This window comes from Ambystoma mexicanum, chromosome 2p (genome assembly GCF_040938575.1).
Source record: "Ambystoma mexicanum isolate Mex_15411 chromosome 2p, UKY_AmexF1_1, whole genome shotgun sequence".
NCBI lineage: Eukaryota > Metazoa > Chordata > Amphibia > Caudata > Ambystomatidae > Ambystoma > Ambystoma mexicanum.
In genome coordinates this window covers 378,553,999-378,573,068 of record NC_090923.1, presented here as the reverse complement: position 1 = coordinate 378,573,068, position 19,070 = coordinate 378,553,999, and the positions used below count along the sequence as shown (strand labels likewise).

Below are 19,070 nucleotides of genomic sequence, written 5' to 3'. Positions count from 1 at the left end.
ACTTTTACAGTGCATTTCTGATACTGGAGTTCCCGGGGTTCCTTTGAAATGGTTCTCGTCCTTTTTATCTGATCGCACCCAGGTGGTGTCCCTTCTCCCTTTCACTCCCCCTCCTATGGTATTTGACTGCAGAGTCTTTCAAGGTTCAGCACTTTCGCCACTGCTGTTTAATTTATATACGGTGGCGTTAGCCAAGCTAATTTCTAGCTTTGGTGTGCACTTTTGTATATATGCAGACGACACCCAGATTTTGTTCCATCTTAATGCCCCTAAAGAAAACCCCCCTGAACTGCGGAGAGATTGCCTCTCAGCTGTGGGTCAGTGGATGACCGAAGAACTGGCATAAGTTAAACGGGACAAGACCAAGGTATTGGTGGTTGACCAGGTTCCCAATAGCTGGACCCCTGATTATTGGCCTGCTTGTCTTGGACCTTGCCCAACATCTTCTACTGTAGTGAAGAGCCTCAGTATTAAGGTTATGACTTTGGACTCCAGAGAAGCGCAAATCTCTTTGGTCTGCCAGAGTGGCTTTGCCATACTGAAGGTTTTGAAGAAGGTGCTTCTATTTCTTCGTAATGAGGCTAGGATCAAAATTGTTACTGCCTCTATTAAGGGTGCAATTGATTATTGCATAGGCATTTATCTTGGCCAGCCAGAGGCGCTACTTTAATGGCTCCAGATTCTCCAGAATGCGAAAGCCAGGCTTGCTCTTAGCGCCCCCAGACTGTCCCACTCTTATGACCTCCTCCAGCATATCCAGTGGTTGCCCATAAGAACACAGGTGAAATTCAAGATCTTATGCACAGTTCATCGGTCTATTCATTCTGCTGGAGCTGAGCTTTTTAGGCAAAGCTCTCCCTTTTTCAGGCAAAGAGAACCCTTCGCTTATCCAACCAGTTTCTGCTGTCTGTCCCCTGCTTTTGACATGCTCGTGCGGGAGGCAGATCTTTCTCTGTACTTGCCCCGTCTTTGTGGAATGTCCTTACTTTTCATATCAGGAGCAATCACATTCTATCTATCTTTCGTAAGCAGCTAAAAACTCTCCTGTTTTAAACATGTGTTGTCCCCCTCTCTGATGTTTTTTTGGTTCCATGTAATAATGCCGCCACAAAAATACTGCCACACAGAAATATCGCCAAAAAATGGTTGTTTTTTGTGGTGACATTATTTTTTTTGCCCCTATCGCCACATATATGGTCACCCAAATAATATCGCCACAACATTTTCCCGGCGATATTATTTACGGCGACCATATATGTGGCGATATTAATACCTGATACAGTTTTTTTTCTCTCCTCAGCGCCTTGTTGCCTCCAGGACTTTGCTGCGCTTTATACATCCTGTTACATTAAATCACATTACATATGGTTGATAAGGAAATGTAAGTAAAAGTAGGATAAAAGAATAAAAACAAATGGTTAAAAAAGAGAGAATAGTAAAAGGAAATGGCAGGGGTTAGAGAGGTGTGAAGAAAAAAGTTAAAAGTCAACAACCCAGGAAGGTCAAACCTGTTGTTCATCGTTCAGGTTGAAAAAAGGGCAATTCCCACTTCTGACATAAAACCCAAAAAAATCATATAAATCATATAAATAAAATGTCCATATCATTCTGAAATTCTAACATTTTGCATAATATAAAAGAGATCAAATAATATATTACATTGAATGCACATGAGGATTACCGTATGTGAGAGAAACAAGAAGTGTCAACATAGGAGTTATTGAACACAAGAGTAATATTAGAATACAACAAGTCAAGTCACCCAAAGAAAGACACTTTGTTAAAAAAGGGCACAATCTATCTATGATCCGAATGTTGATGCTGGAACAAATATTTAAACTTAATAAAGGTGGTGACCGGCAGAGACTTAACAATGAAAGTGTACCTGGATTCACAGAATGGGAATTCAACTTCGATGGAGCTTCATGTTTACTTTGATTTATATTGTTTCATTGGTTACTTATGGCAAACAGACTGAGATACCATGGAGGAACTATGATCCAAATTTAAGTCAAAATTCCTATGGAAAACAGACTGTAAAACATCACGAGGAAAGGCTTTAACCCAACAAAAACAGACTCATAATGTGTGATGGTATATATAGAGCATGTAAGGTAATACATACACTTTATCCAAAGGTAGATTACGAAAGTGAGATGGAGAACAGCCTAACGTTTAATGGTGCAGGAGCCAATCCACTGCTGTTATGTCCACTATAATCAGTACTATACGTATTTAGAGATATTTCAAGAGTTCCCTACAGATGAGGGGTAGCCAATGATGCACTAATCCTTACATGTTCTACAAGTAGATATTTTCCGTCACCAATCCCTTCCCTTGATAGGTTTTATATTTTGCCACATGGAATGATGTCATAGATGACACATATTGGGGTATAATACCTCTATGGAATTAAATTCGGTTCCTAGTGTGCAAGTATTAGTCTGATGTCTGCCAGTTGACCTTGCTTGATTCAATTGATAATAAAACTCTGTCCGATTATTTGATCTGTGATCTATTATTGTAATTCCATCTAGCACAAAAGATGCTTCAAAGTGCTAGAGCACAACACATTTATTTTGTTATCTATTAAAGGCAGCAGACAGATCTTGAAAGAAAAGGCTTAATTGTCTCCCACTAGCAGTATATTGTACTAATTGGAAGGAGTGAAATTCTACCTAGTGAATTCATAAAATCTCCCCTGCAATGTTGTTGTATGCAGTCTCAGGGTTAACATAGCTTCAGGATTGTTTAGAGATTGTGTACTGTCTGTTTCTGTTTTCACCCTGCAGTGCTGCTATTAAAGATTTACCGAATTATCTTCACCCAAGATGCAAGTCCAGAATTTGATTTAGTCTATACTAGCCTCACATATCTTTTTTCTATACTGCCTCTTTCGCCCCTACAGCTTCCATGTTTATAGTTTGGGGCAAGTCAAAATCTGTTGATTACTTCTCTTATGTATTTCTCAGCCAGGTTTTTGATAATGATCATCCAGACTTGGAATATTTGTAGATAGTGTTGTATCCAGGCTTTGCACATGATGACGACATTGATAACATTGTGATATTTCTGCATGCCCCTTGTCACAAATGTCATGAAAGATTTAGATTAATTGGTGACTGCAACTTCGGTGAAGAGTTGCCATTGAATAGTTTGTTCTGTTTCATTTTGCTTGCTTGTTGATTCTCAGAGGCGTTGCTAAGCGGAGGTTGGGGGGGGACATAGTCCCAGGTCTTTTAGTTGTAGGCACGGTTACATGCTCACGGGCTATGAACCAAAGGCTAGCTAGCCCTGAGTCCTGACAGTGCCTACATTAGCACAGCCCCAGATCATTTCCAAACCTCACAACACCTCTGTTTCCGCTTGTATCTATCTCTGTGTTCTATTTTCATTTATCAGTATGTCTCTTCTTAGTTTTAAGATTAGTAACCTTTGCACTCTGACAAATCCTCAGTGTGTTCTAATGTTTGTGCCTCATATTGGTGTTTACTTTGTTTCAGCTAGAATTTCAAAAAGATATCATGATATGGTATGAAGGACTGACTTGCCTATTTGAGCAGGTAGATTAATTGTTCTAGATTTTGACAGTTGATTTGTCCAGATTTCTAGACAAAAACAAAAAGCTTTGTCTGGCATCTCTGTGGAGCACACAACTTATTTTACCACTCTCTCATAGTTAGGATGTAGTAATATTTATTGTGGAAAATAAGACCACTTTCATACTAAAAACACTCAAAGGGTCAATTCCACTTTCAGGATTAAGAGGAATGTGTTTTCAATGCACAATTTAACAATAATTGAGAAGGTAAAAGATAGTATTGTAGGTGAATATGAGAGGATGTCATTGAGATTCAAGATTAGTGCGTTTTGTTTTAGAAAATACTGGTTTACAAATTGAGTACTTAGTTGGCACTTGCTGGACATTCATGATCTACCGTTGAAGCTTCTCAGGTACTCATGCTCCCTCAAAACCCTCTTCTCGGGTTCCCAGCGGAGCACCAAAGTACTGTCAGATGGTGATGTTTGGATCTTAAAAATCTTTAACCACTGGTGCAAGAACCACTTTCAGTGAGATGTTGGGGTATCATTTGTTAAAAATGACCTAGAGTACTGTGGTAGCAAACACTTTCTGGGTGAATGGGTCTAGCTCTGTCTGAATTAGAGATGATGACTGAGATAAATGTGGAGATAATATACCTACAATATAAAAAGGAGATAGTCTTGAAAAAAGACAAGATATGTTCATCAACTGGAGGAAAACATTCAAAAGTGAGTAATACAACATGCATAATCTTTCGGGTAAAATATTTCTACAAATGATGGAAAGACTTTGTAATAAAGGAAACATTAGACATTATCTCTGAAATCTGCCACACTTACATATTACGCCAAACTATTTAATATATTGCTGTGGCAGGATAGATCTGTGTAGCATAACAGATATCTAAAGTTTCTGTATGATCCTCATTTGTCATGTATTGGGATCATGAATGCACTGATAACAATGTACATGAGGAACCTTTCTTTTATCAAATCTTGAATTTATTTCAAAGGGTCTGACTCTCCAAGCTGGATGTTGCCACGTTCCTACATTAACATATTGTCATGGACTGTCTCTGACTTTAATAGCAGTCACACTCTGTCAGGTCCGTTTAGGTCCTTTTCTACTCACCTGCAATCCATACTTGGCCAGCTCCTTCCACTGCATTTCCGATTCTGTGGGAGGGATAGGGTATGACTCTCTGTTATGATGTAGGTCTATTGAAGTATTAAGGTCAACGCATCCTTGGATTGCTTGATCATTTCTGCGGTTATCATATTTCTTATCATAGATCTTGATCTCAGTTGGTCTGTCGACAGTAGGAGGGTCATGTGCTAAGGAATTAATTCAGCACATGCTGTGTGCAGTGTGATACATGGATTACCAACATGGATTACTAACATGTTGCATTAGGAACTGAAAGGGGGTGAATATGGGGTACTAACAGCTAAAATAATGGTGGTTTGTGTGGGATAGATTTGTAGGCCACAGACTCTGATAGTGCTGGAACCATGGTAGACGCACAAATTCAACTGGCTGTGAAGTAGTTTCAGAAAATAAAGCAGACATTTAAAAGTTGAACAGCCGGTTTGCACAGCAGAGCACGCGCAGTCAAGGGCCTTGAAAAAAAATGCTCATTGTTCATTCTCAGCAAGAACAGGAAGAGGATGGGAGAATGTTTAATTTCTCTCATTAAGATGTAGGAAGAAACGATGAGCAGAAATGCAGTTTAAGGTTTGCCAAAAACGAGGGGGCGTAAGTTGAACTAGAAGGGGGAACGGGTGCTAAAAGGTACTGGAATGTGGTTGAATGTTCCGACATGTGATTAAGTTGGAAGGGACTTTATGAAAGGAGAATGGTGCTAACAGCTGACATCACCACATAGAAAGGGAAAATATGTTCAGAATCCATATGTGATATACCAGAAAGGGCTGGATTGTAGAGAAGGGATATAAGTGGCTATGAGTAGCAAGGACGGATGGCTTTTTGTCTGGCGTTTTGACTGAGTTTGTGGATTTTCTTGGCTAGCTGAAACTTTAAAACTTTAAAACTGGGCTGGGCATTAAAACAACTTGGACTTCTAGCAAGGTCTGGGGTTTTTGTCTGCTGATTTTTTTAAAGAGATCTGGTGTTTACCAGAAAAAGAGTTCTGAGGGTCTTGGAGGGGGGTGAGTGGCATGCATTTGCCATCTCTGTTTCCTTTGAGTGAGAAAACTTGGCCGGCTCGGTCAGTTTGCTACTCTGACCGCAACTGGGAAACTGAGACCTTGAAAGCTGCTGAGAACTGTCTGCACGCTGACAATATCTGTGGGTAGCTGGCAGCACAACAGAGTTCATAGCAGCGCAGTGTCCTGAGATCCTGTCAGCTGGAAGGTGGGGTTGCTGCCGAGTGGAGCCCAGGCTGCAGCCAGAACAGATGGGCTGGGTTTACCGGAGTCACAAGTGAAGTATCATGAGTATTAATAGGGACTGAATTAGCTGGGACTCTCTTGCAGGGTAATCTGGAAAGGTGTCAAACTGGCCCAAAAGGGATGAAGGTAGTTGCCTGAATCTAAATTAGTGTTGGGGGCTGTTCTGCTATGCAGGAGAGTCTCTGGTTAAAGGGAAATGACTTATGTTTGGAGTGCTGTGCTGATCCACAAACAACAGTCTATTCATTCACAAACAACAGTATATAAATGTTCCTTCTGATGCAAAGTGTTATTCTTGTATTTTGCATATTTTCAGTGCAAGTGTATCACTAATGCTTCTATGCTCATCACTGTATCAAATAAGATAGTTGGATTGTCTACATTTCTTTTACTTAATGAATTTAAAGGTGCCCAAGGGCATAATTGTGAGAGCGTGTGGTGGTGTTTATTGTATGGTTTTTATTGTGTAGCCTGTAAAATCCTTTGTGTTACAAGAACATGGTGTGTGGCTGGCGCAGTAGAACACCTGATGGTGTATAGGGAAAGAGCCCACAATATAACCAAACTCTGGCAACAGAGAAGTGTCAGGAATATATCTAACAAAACTCTTGGAATGTTGTTGCCATCTGAGCACCTTGATACATGGGTCCAATAATGGTCTTTCCAAAGTAAGGATGAACTCTGTAGTCCCACACATTATGCCGTATCTTTGCATTACATTGGTTGCTTTTATTCTAAGAATGTAAACTGGTATATTGAAAGAGTGCCACAGATTATCCTATTGGAAAGGAAGCTCCAGAACAATGTGTCTGTCCACTCTCTTCCCACCCAGGAATTTTATACACCCATGTTAAAAAAAGATGCAAGTTCACTTAAAATACAGCTGTGCTTAAGTGATGCTAAAGTTAATATTACCAACATATTTAATTCATTTTGGTGTGCTTCTGAATGACTACATCACTTTTTAGTTTTGTATTAGTCACCCTAAGTGGAAGAGGCATGCCATATGTGAGTCTAGAGCTTGCTTGAAACCAAAGCCTCATCTCACTGATGACACTGCCTGTCAAACCATGCCTAGGGTTGCTTGTGGGTTTGTACAGAACGGATGTGACCTAATAGTTTAGGCAGCCTTATTCATGTTGTGTTAGGACATAGCCTATTTTCAATACATCTTTCCATTTCTGTAGATGGCTGCCCACAGATTTGCTGGACCTTATAATCTATTCAAAATCTTCCAGCTACTATCCTTCAGTTGTATGTTCATCTGGATGAAGCATGTAAAACCACAATCCATGCAAGAACTGTGACCTACAACCAGTATATATGAGTTGTATGGCTCATGCATAACAACTGCAGTGGCCACCATGATTCAGCAGAGGATACATGAATGCACTCTAGTATGAATTCCCAGACCTACCATGTTATTGGCTCAATGAAATCCAGAACTCAGTTGACAATCAGAAATTTCAGGATTTCAGAGAGGGTACCAGCTAGTGGCCTCAGAAAACAAAATACCTCTATATGGCTCTTAGCGCCACCTTCAAATACTTAACTGGCATTATCCCCCACCTGTATAAAATAATCCAATCTGATGCTCTCAGTAGATGCACGTATACTCTGCCAGCCATATGGACTTCGCCATACCCACATTCAATAGCAGACAGGAGGGAGCCTGATGCTTCCCCATATTAGTCCAACAACTGTGGAACTACATACCTAATACACACATTCATATCCTTCAAGAAAAACCCAAACAACTTCCTGTTCACGTACCCAGACCTCAGACCTACAGAACGACAGCATTGACACAAAGATATTCAAATACACAGCTGTCACAGAGATTCCAAAAGATGAAGGTGTGTGCTGTGATCATGAGAAACATCACATACATGTGTGCGACCACTCGTCAGCCAGACACAATTTACTAGGCTACTTTCTTTGCTGTGGACCATCTTTCTCTCTTTGATTTGCCCGTCTCAACTTATTCCATACATATTTCTGATATTAAAACAAGTAATGAAAAGCACAGTGGTCTGTATCTAAGAATGAAGCAGCGCATGCCAGTGCAGAAGAGTGGCGGCCTATTAAGAGGCAGTTAGCAACTGAAACACTGGTCTGAAACCTGAAACCCTTGCCCATGCTACATTATTTTCAAGGAAAACAATGCCAAGAGACAAAAAAAGAATGTTAAGAAGAGGTCCGCTAACCTTCTATCAATGGACGAATCAATTGCAGCAGAACGTATGAGATTCCATTCAAACTAGCATGCCATCGACCACAGTTTATTTTTACCTCTTGTCCCATTTCCATGCTGCAGAGTTTAGTAGACTGAGCTTTGGCATCGACCATTACATTGAACATTGTGCATATTGACTGTGGGACTCGAAAATCTGTTGATCGACTCGTTTTCTGGAGCTTTACTTCGAATGCAATTCTTGTTCTATGCAAGAGAAGGGGTGACAAAAAACGTACTGTTAGGTCAAATAACTCTGCTTAGTATCCTTGAGTGCAGAACTTAATACATAGTAATTAGACTCCAAATGTTGCGACACATGGACCAGATACAGCATACATTAGAACTGTTTTACGTGATATAAACAGTACAAACATGGATAAACACATTTCGAAGTCTATCCAGCGATAGAGAAAATAAATAACATACAAGTGCATCAAGCCTCCCGTGTTCTGCCTTCCATAGAAGTATGGGTGAGAGCTGGTGAGATGGCACCACCTGAAACAAGGAGTACGTGTATGAAAGTGGTCCATAGTGAATCAGGATGCTTGATGACAACAAGCCCCCTCGACAAACCAACTGCAGCAGTATGTAGAGTTCCTTAGGCAATTGTGTGTCCCTGCTATCTCCGGAGGACTCACATTCGTTAGCAAAGATTGCACCAACTTGGACCATGAGACAGCAAAAACAAAGGTCTACAAGGAGCACCAACAGGGGAGTGGTGACACAGGGCCTACTCCCTCAGTCTACTAGAACAACATCAAACAGTATGTCACTACTGCTTCTGTAACAATCGCTCTAAGGAGAATGCAGGTTATGGGGTAGGTGTAAACCTGACCAGGGGCCATAAACACACAAATCCAAGGTAACTTGCAGACGTCAGTGGAGCAATAGTCCCGACATAGCTCAGTACAGAAGATACAGTGGCACACTAAGCTCTCTTGCTGATCTTGTTGGAAGATAACTGGTCAAATAAATAGTAATATATTTGAAGTGCTAAAATATAATTTAGCAATCCATCTTAAATCATAAATATCAATTGCATAATGTACCAGTTTACATTTCAGTTTGCCTATGGATTTTTATATTACGCTTGGAAGAATCAAGTGCACAATATTTATGAGCTTTGCATTTATAGAAAGGATGTTCATGTTAAGCCACCTATCTTTATTTATCCGTCTAGGGCAGATACCTGCACCAGCCATATGCTCTGTTTCGATGACACACCCTAATAGCATTGAAGAAACCAATGTAAATCTTGCAATACAAGTGGGCCATTTTAAAGAGAATTAACACTCTAGTGGATTGGGCACCATCAATTTTACTTAACTAAGAAAAGGTGTGTTTTTTATATGTATATGTAGAAACTCAATGATAATGGTGTGGTACTGTAGCCAAAGAATCCCCTTTTCTCTGAGGGATAAAGATACCATTTTCGAAATGCTCTTGGGTGCACTAACCGAAGATATTGGAATTATCTTGTGTGTGTGTGATAGTATTGCTTAAACGGTTCTCTGATTACATAATTTACTTTTTGAACTTATTCAGAATACATTTGAGACCATAGTATTCACATTCAACTATTAATGTCAAACATTAACAAACTGTTATTTTCATAAACAAAGATTTTGTAATCAAAAAGGCACAGGCAAATACTGATGCAATGCATTTTGGTCGTTTTGACCATCTTCAGGGGTCCTGATCTGCCGGTTTTTCTGTATTCATATCTGGAGCATCATATGCATCATCATGATACTAAAAGTGGTGGTCTCTCTACTCCTAGATGCTTTTCAGGGAGAATCCTCAATTTGTCTGTGCCTTTTGGATTAAAGAATCTTTAATTCCCTCTCTGTTTTTTCCCACCTCCACCGCCTCCCGCCCAGCACCTCTCATTGGCCCATTGATCCCTCTTCAGGAGCCTTCGAGGGCAGCCCTATGCCCGGCAGCCCTCTGCCCAGCAGCCCACTGCCCGGGCAGCCCCTGTGGCTAAGGGCCCCAAGGCAAAGGGCGACTCCCACAGAGGCAGCTCCAGCCAGTGTCTGCAGGTGTCAGCAGGGGAAGCCAGTCATCATCCAGCAGCGACTAAGGAAGGTAGGAGTCACCCGGGTAAGGTTTAGAACCTCACTCTAACCTGCAAACCTGACCATATGGCAGACTTCCAAACTTAGGTGTGTGTTCTTTCTCCTGTACTCAAAATTGCACTGTTAAAGTATTTAAAATTGCATTTGAAACCTAGGCCTTTTCCCCACTATGCAGGGCTCTCAAACTTAGGTTTGTTTTCTCCTGAACCCAAAATTGCATTGTGAAAGTTGTGCCATTCTGTGGCATACCTTCTAGCAAACACACTCATCTAGCAAACCTTTCTACCACTATCTAAGTGTCTGTCGTCTTGTCCAATTGTCAACTTGTCTCGTTTCTCTGACTCATCTTCCTGCACCCTTCCCTGTGTTCTCCCCTACTCGGTCCCACTCCCTTGCTCTTCTCTCTCCCTACCTACTCTATGGTACTCTCTGCTTCTCCTATCTTTTCTAACTGCTTCTCTATCGACTATCCTGCTCTCCTCACTAAATCTGGTAGGAAGAGGTTTTAAAAGGACATCCGGGTCTCCAACCTAGGCCTCCCTATCGCTGACACCTATACCAGTGCCTCCTCCAGGCAAACATCCACCGAAATCCTCTTTGTTGTTCCCTCGCCAGACCTATGGACTCTACATATGGTCTCTGTTCTCACTCCCTTCTCTTCCTCTCCTATTAATGGTGGCACCCGGTGGGAGGCCCTCCTGGCCTTCTTCCACTCCTCTAAGGTCATCATTAATGTTTACTTGAATGGTACCATCTTGGTCCAAGGCCCTCAAGCCAACCTTCTCCTCTTTGAAAGATGCGTCCCGCGACTCATCAATTTCCTTTCTTCTCCTGCTGTTCCCTCTCTCCCCTCCCCGGCTTCCTCGCCTCCCCCTGGTGTCTCCTCCTTGGCTACCTTACCCTCTCCTCCTTACTCCTCTGCCTCGCTTCGGGCTGCTTCCACCGCTCCGCAGGGCATACCTCTGATTTGTACCCCTCCACTGAATTCTTTCAAGGATGTCACCCTTCTGCATATTTCCACACTAAACTCTTGCTCAGCGGTCAAATACTCATCTGACATCAGCTGCCTCCTGGAGGAACTTGATCTCAATGTTCTTAGTTTCACCAAGACATGGTTCACGGCCAGCTCGGTCACGAGTTTTGACACCTACCTCCCTGATAGCTACAAGATCCTCTCCGTGCCCAGATCCAACAGTTCTGGAGGGGGTGTAGCCCTGATCTTCCCAGAGTGGATTCCTGCCTCTGTCATTCCTACGCAGGCCTACTCCACTTTTGAATGCCCCGTCTGCAGGCTCTCTCCCTCTCATGGCCACTCCCTTACTGTGGCTACCATCTATCAGTCACCTGGTCAGATATCCTCCTTCCTCTCAGAGTGGGAGGACCTCTTCTCTTCCCTTGCGGTCTCAACCACTCAACTTCTCCTTCTTGGAGACTTCAACATCCACCTGCAGGCTTCCTGTCCGTCCACTGGACTCTTTCCACTGGACTCTTTCCTTGTCTTTGCGAATCTCCCACTCTCTACTCTCCCCTCTGGTCCTACTCACTCTGCAGGGCACACTCTGGATGTTCTGATCTCTTCAGACCTCCCACTTTCGACCCCTCTCACCACTCCTCTTTCTTGGAGTGGCCACTTTCTCTTTTCCCCCTTCTCACCCTCTGTACCCCTGAGACCAAGCCAACCCATGCACTGCCACCTACCTTCTCGGTTATCTGACCCATGAAACATGTGTCAGTTGAGGCTTTTGCCGGCACTTTTTCACCACCCTTCCCCCTTTGGTTGACTCTGCCCTTTCCATGCTCCACTCTGCTATATCTGATACTCTTGATGTTCTTGCACCTGTCATGAGGATCCGCTTGAAGCCCAAAGCAAAGTGCAACTCTTGGTATGACTCAGAGCTCGTCACCCTTAAAAACAAGTGCAGGTTGGCTGAGAGGAAATGGCGTGCTTCAAGTACATCCTCTGGCAAACTGGCCTGCCGCCTGCTCCAAAGGCAGTACTGGCTCTCTGTCAGCACCAAGAAGAGAGCCCACATCGAAGCCTGTGTCTCCCCGGCATCTAACAACTCGGCCGAACTCTTTAAAATCTGCAAGGAGGTTGCCAATCCTGCTGCAGTCTCTACCTTTCCTGTCCCCTCCCAGGCCCTCTGCATGGCCCTGGCTTCGCATTTCATCTCTAAAACTCAGGACATCCTGTCATCTCTCTCTTCCTCTCCTCCTCCTCCCTCTACTCCCTGCTCTTCCTCTGGCCCTTCTTCGGCCACCTCTCCTCCCTCCTTCTCTGCATTTCACCAGTTCTCCTCAGACAAAGTTTCTAGACAAGTCAGATCTATGAAAGTGTTATCAAAACAGATTCACTCCTGTTCCTCCAAAACCATCAAGGACCAAATTGACAACCTGGCTCCTGCTCTGGCTGATTTCTACAACCACTCCTTCAGCACTGGAGTCTTCCTCACCCCCCTGAAGCACACCCTTGTTCACACTCTTCTTAAAATAATCCTCTGCCGACCCTTCATCCCGGGCTAACTATTGGCCAATCTCCATCACTCCTTTCCTGGGCAGAATCCTGGAAAGGCTAGCCATCTCCCCGCTTAATCTTCACTCTGAACCTCAGTCTGGCTTCAAAGCTGCCAGAAGCACGGAAACTGCTCTCCTGAACATCCGTGAAGACCTGTTCTCCAACCTCGACTCCAACATCCCCTGTGTCCTCATCTTACCTGATCTCTCTTCTGCCTTTGACACGGTCAACCATGCCATCCTGCTCAATCATCTCAGTGATAACCTGGCCATCACTGATCAGGCCCTGGCATGGCTGACCTCCTTCCTCTCTGATCGGCCCTCCCAGGTCCAACTCGGGTCCTTCCTTTCCTCTATCTCTATCTGCACCTGTGGTATTCCCCAGGGGTCTAACCTCTCTTCATGGCTGTTCAACCAGTACCTGGCACTTCTTGCCCACCGCATTGCCGCTCTCTGCCCCAACCTTCAATGCTATGCGGATGACATTCAACTCATTTTCAGGCTCCCTTCAGCCACTTCTTCTCCTTCTCTCATCGCTGACGGTCCGCCATCCAGGAGTGGTGTGCCGCCAATGATCTCTCCTCATCAGCACTCTCTACCCGGCCTCTCTTGGCCCTCTTCCTGCTCCCACCTGTGAGACTAAAAACCTTGGGGTCATCTTCGACTCCACACTTTCCTTCTCTCCTCACATCTCTGAATTCTATAAGAAGTCACACTATCGGCCGCACCTCCTGATAGGTATTCTTCCTTTCCTCTCCTTCCCCCAGAAGCTCACTGTCTCCATAGCTCTGGTTCTCTCTAGGCTGGACTACTGCAAAAGCCGGTTTCCAAATCTGCCTGCCTCTACTCTCGGCCCTTTGCAACTCATCCAAAACAGGACTGTGAGACTTGTCCTTGGCCTTAAGTCCAGGAGTAGTATCTCTCCAGGACTCAAATCTCTGCACTGGCTCCCAGTCGCGACGAGGATTAAGTTCAAAAACCTCTGCATTTTCCACAAGGCCTTCTGGGGCCTGGAACCTCAATACCTTCAACTCTCTCTTCCTAAAGATCTTCCTTCTCGAGCTCTTTGCTCATCTGCTTCCAACTCCCTCAGGATTAGTCGCTTTTCCAAGCACCAAGTTGGTGGTAGATCTCTTTCTTCTTTTGGGGCATCCCTCTGAAACAGCCTCCCTGCCTCTCTGAAACATGAAGAGAACCATCTCCGGTTCCGAAAGCACCTGAAGACCTTCCTCTTTGCTTCTGCTTTCTCTACTCCTCTCCCCTGCTGATCTCCTGGCTGTTCCTGAAACTACACTGGTTACCTGGATACCGTCTGATCTCGGGTCCAGCTCCCCCCCTCACCAGTAGCACACCTACACTGCCCCCCTGGCAACCCTTGCACTCGGGGACTGTTTCTGCATCCCTGCAGTCCCCACTAGCACTTGACACCTGATGTCTGCACTTACCCTTGCATTTGCCACCAGCTGGCTGCACATTTATTTATTGTCCTTATTTATTTACTGTTGTCTTATGTACTGCACTGCACCCTCCCCTTTCCCCCTGCACTTTTCCCCTTCCCCCTCCCCTGCACTTGCGCGATCTCAATGTCACCTGGCCTAGTAGGATTGTTGTCTCTGTCTTCTCTGTTTCCCCTCCCTTGCCTTGTCGCGCCTTGAGACACTTGTGTATAGGCGTGTTATAAATGTCATATCATATCATATCATATCATATCACACAAAAGATCATTTCAATATCTTGGGTTAGCGCACCCAAGAGCATTTTGACCATTTAAAGAGAATGACACACGACCTGTCAAATCTCAATTCTTCTGGGATGGGCTAATCAGGATTGACTCTAATTCCGTTGCACTGGTTAACACATGGTGTGGATCTGCCATGCAGCAACTGGGACAAATTCACCCACATTTATGCAATATCAGTGACAGTGTTAAGCGACAAACCTAATGGAGACTATCCTCCACTAACTCTAATTTAGTTCGATTAAACACTAGCTGTGAGCATGAAGTACATGGTTTTTCCAGAACACCTCTGATCCCAGCCTATATTCGAAACCATTAATACACATCAGAGTTTTAATAGCTTGACTAACAGCATGTATTGTTTGAAATGCTAATGCGAAGTCAATTTTTCAGCCGATTGGAATTTGATTGAATGTTTTACAAAGGTCAAAATGTGCATTGCCCATATGTCTACTCATAATACCAAATGAGAGCACCATAAGTCAGCAAAGATTATATATCTTTATTAAGGGGGAAACCTGCATACACCACCTACTACAGGATACTACCCACCTAATAGTAATTACTTTATGACCTGGCTCTTGCATGTGTTCGCAGTATTCCCCAGAACTACAGGACAGGAGCCAGAAATGTTGCAATGCATGTTCTTTAAAACATGCAAATGCCCAGTGCAAACTGTACACTGTACAAATACAAATACAACACAATTATGTGTTTGCGATATTCATACAGCCAACAAGTTTCAGACATTCATACAACATATTGGGTAGCCTTTGAAGAGTCATCTATAAAAATAATAATGTAAATGTTTGTTTGTTCAAAATCTTAAATCTCCGAAAGCTCTTCACCGATTGCTTTGACATTTTTAAACAATGTTGCATTCAAATAGGCGCATGCTTTTATATACCTACTATACATAGATGTCACACCTGTGACAGGTAAAAACATGCTTTTTCTGAAAAACAGCGCCATCTATTGGATGTAAAGCAACACACGCTACAATAAATATTTTACTGAAAAACAGCGCAATTTGCTGGCCGTAAAAGCAGCTACAGATCTGCTTTGTTTTCAACAGAACAAACGCGACAGGCTGAGAGTGGCTGATGACGTCAACGTGAAACAGCAGATCAGCGTCAAACACGACTCCTAATTTCAGCAATCACGCGATTACAATCGCCTTGCATTCCGGTACAACCCAGCTGATGATTATAGTTTGAGCCGGCATGTTCTCATCGGCACCATGACTGAAGTGTGTCCTTATTGCAAGGAACAACAAAAAATATTGTATACCCACAAGCATTGTGGAATTAAACATATTAGAAACGTGCGCCTTCTCTTTTCTTTCTTTTCCATTTAACCAGACTGAGCCACAGCAACGCGTGGCCGGGGACAGCTAGTAGGGGTATATAATATTAGGGTGTGATTTTTGACATATGAGGAAACAGGGCGTTAGGCTTTATCAAACTTCAGTGAGCTACTGTTACGCACACCTGGTTCCCACAGGGGTGTCGGGCGGAACTGGACAGCCAGGGTCTCCACCAACGTGATGCGTAGTGCAGAGATGACTGACTGGACTGGCCACCTTGCTTTGTCTGCTTGACCCGTAGAAGTAGTCTCCTAAAGGCGGAGAAAGGGAATTAGCCACCCGTGGAGTTGAGTAATAGCCCCTCACTGCATCCCCATTTATCACTTCTGATATTCCCGTTCACAAAGCTCACCTTATAGTTTTGAATGATGAGCTCTCCATCCTGCGAGGAACCCAGGGGCGCGTTGATGGCCAGTTACTTCACTGGCTTGAGGATATTGGAAGAGTTCTAGACAAATCTTGGCTCCAAAACTCCTGGCGAAGGGCCGTAAGTATATAGTTCTAAAGAGTTCAAAAACGTCTGAATAATCACTCTTGTCCAATTGCTTTGTTTATCTTGCAGTTTAGACCCAAAAGAAGATAGTTCTGTGGCAGCTGAAAGCGTTCAGGTAAGAGTCTGTGCTATCCCACACTGTCTGTTAAATGATGCCAAAGTTTAACTCGCTGCTGTCTCTTTTCTTACAGGTGCGGCGTAAGAAGATTTGGCGTGCTGGTGAATAATACCTCTATCGGTAAAATCAGGTAAGTATATGGTGGCAAGAGATTGTCCTTATTTTTTCCCCTCGGCTCACCTTGTTGTTTTCTTGTCCCCCTTAGGTGCTGGAATGCAGCAACTTAATGATGGAGACAGCGTCGGATCGTAGAGATGCTGCGAGGAACAGTGAGTATGGCGCGGCGCTGCTGCTGGCGATGCGCCATGTTTAAAATAAACTATTTTTCTCGTTCAAAGGTGCGATGAATCCAGAATCAGGTAAGAAACCCAATAATGTTCTTGTTCTAACCTTTCTTCTTCTTTCCCCTCTTTCTAGGCGCTCTGGTACTCGAGGCGGGCGTGGCACGATGCTGGATGCTGACTGCAGGCATGGTGAGCGTTATGCTGCTGGATGCAGAATAACGCGAAGTGTGTGCTGCCCTTCAGGCGTGGTTTAAATAGCCTCCAAAGTAGTCCCAGGTAAGTATTCCTCCACAACCACACCCGAGTAATAAAATAGTCCCTAGGTAAAGTAGTCCCTTCCAGGACTCACATGGGTGTGGATCTCTTGCAGCATGGTCTGCATCAGGTAAGTTTTAACATATGAGCCTGGCAACATAGCCCTATATGAGCCTGCCGCCATAGATGCCAGAACTGTACCCATATAGCCCCTAACAAGGGTTGCTGGGCTTTCTCTGGGTAACATGATGCCTGTTTCCGGGGTTGCTGGACTTGGTCTGGATGCCCGGGGGTAGGCATCATGACAGCACTCCCCCCCAAGGCCCCTCCTAAAGTCGTTTTTCCCCTTGGTCCTGGTTTGTCTGGGAAATTCCGGTGGAATCTTCTCACCAACCGAGGTGCATGAACTTGGTCACTAGGTTCCCATGACCTTTCTTGTGGTCCGTAGCCTTTCCATTTGATTAGATAAAAACATTTTGGCTTAACCATTTTGGAGTCAAGGATACTTTTAACTTCAAATTTGGGTTCCCCGTCTACAAGGATGGAGTCAGGTGGCTTGGTTAGTCTTGTTCCAAGTTGTACTGGCTTCAGAAGCGACACATGGAAGACGGGGTGAATCTGCATACTAGCAGATAATTCCAATTTGACGGCCACCAGGTTGATAATGGCCTTAATAGAGTAAGATCCCAAATATCTAGGGTTTAAGGTCCGCGTTCCCTTTAAAGGTATGTGCTTTATGGCCAAGCAAACTTGATCCCCAATCTGGTATTGTGGAGCAACACTTCTATGCTGATCAGCATTTTTCTTGTATTTTTCTTTCGCTTGCTTCAAATGTTCAGTTGCTTCCTTAAAGGCTTTTGTAATAGTAGCCTGCAGATGGTTCACTGCGGGCATTTCTAAGTGTTGAGGTGAGTCACGTTCTGAGGTTCGAGGCTGGTGCCCGTATATGGTATAAAAGGGGCTTTGTCCAGTTCCAGAATGTACAGAGTTATTGTATGCGTATTCGGCAATCCATAGAATGTCCTTCCAATTACCTTCAGTCTGGTGTAACATACAACGCAGGTATTGTTCAAGAGTCTGGTTGGTCCTCTCCGTCCGACCATCGGTCTGGGGGTGGTGACTGGTTGATAACCTCACGTCAATTAGCGTCAATTGACAACATTTTTTCCAAAAATTTGAAATGAATTGACTACCTCGGTCAGAGACCAATATGGAAGGAAATCCGTGTACGCGAACAATGTTTTCGAGGAACTTCTTGGCCAGGATTGAAGCAGAAGGTAATCCCTTTAAAGGAATAAAGTTGGACATCTTGGAAAAAAGATCCACAATAACTAGAATGTTGTTACATCCATTACATGGAGGTAGGTCTGTAATAAAGTCTAATGATAAGGTGTGCCATGGTGTAGGCGGGATATCCAAAGGTTGTAAAAGTCCAGCTGGTTTTTTCTTCTGACTTTATGTCTTTTCGCCAGGTGGGCCACCAGAATTGTCTCTTAATTTTAGCATCAGTCTTTGCGATACCTGGATGCCCTTCCATGAGGGTGTCATGATAAATGGAGATGACTAGTTCTTGTAGTTCCTTGTGTGGCAGAAATAGTCGCCCTTGATAATAAGGTAGATCATTGATGACTGAGTAGTCCGGGCCTTTCTTTACCCAGTCCTGCAGGGCTGTTGGATCGAAGAGTTGTTGGATCTTTACCTGAATATCCTCTAGTGTCTGTAGAGTAGTTATGCCAAGAATTCTTTGTTCTGAAATTATAGGTACCGGTTCTGGGTTCACATATGCATCTCCCATCCCTATTCGGGATAAGGCGTCTGCCTTGCCATTTTTACAGCCTGGTTGATAAGTGATCATGAAATCGAACTCGGCAAAGAACAATGCCCATCGAAGATGGCGTGACGATTGGGCCTTGGCTGTTTTTAAATACTGCAAGTTCCGGTGATCGGTGATTACAGTAATGGTATGCCTGGCACCGAGAAGATAGTGCCGCCAAGCCTTGAAGGCGGATTTGATGGCTAATAACTCTTTATCG

The 19,070-nt window shown here is 43.7% G+C and overlaps 1 protein-coding gene across 24 annotated transcripts in view; it reads right to left on the bottom strand.

Moving 5' to 3' along the window:
* Positions 1-19,070, bottom strand: part of CADPS (calcium dependent secretion activator) — a 2,044,505-nt gene that overhangs the window by 556,967 nt on the left and 1,468,468 nt on the right. For all 24 annotated transcript variants that reach the window (XM_069643727.1, XM_069643719.1, XM_069643721.1 and 21 more), the window contains one exon: positions 8,248-8,395. In XM_069643727.1, the coding sequence (XP_069499828.1) occupies positions 8,248-8,395 (148 nt within the window). The remainder of the gene's footprint in view (positions 1-8,247; positions 8,396-19,070) is intronic.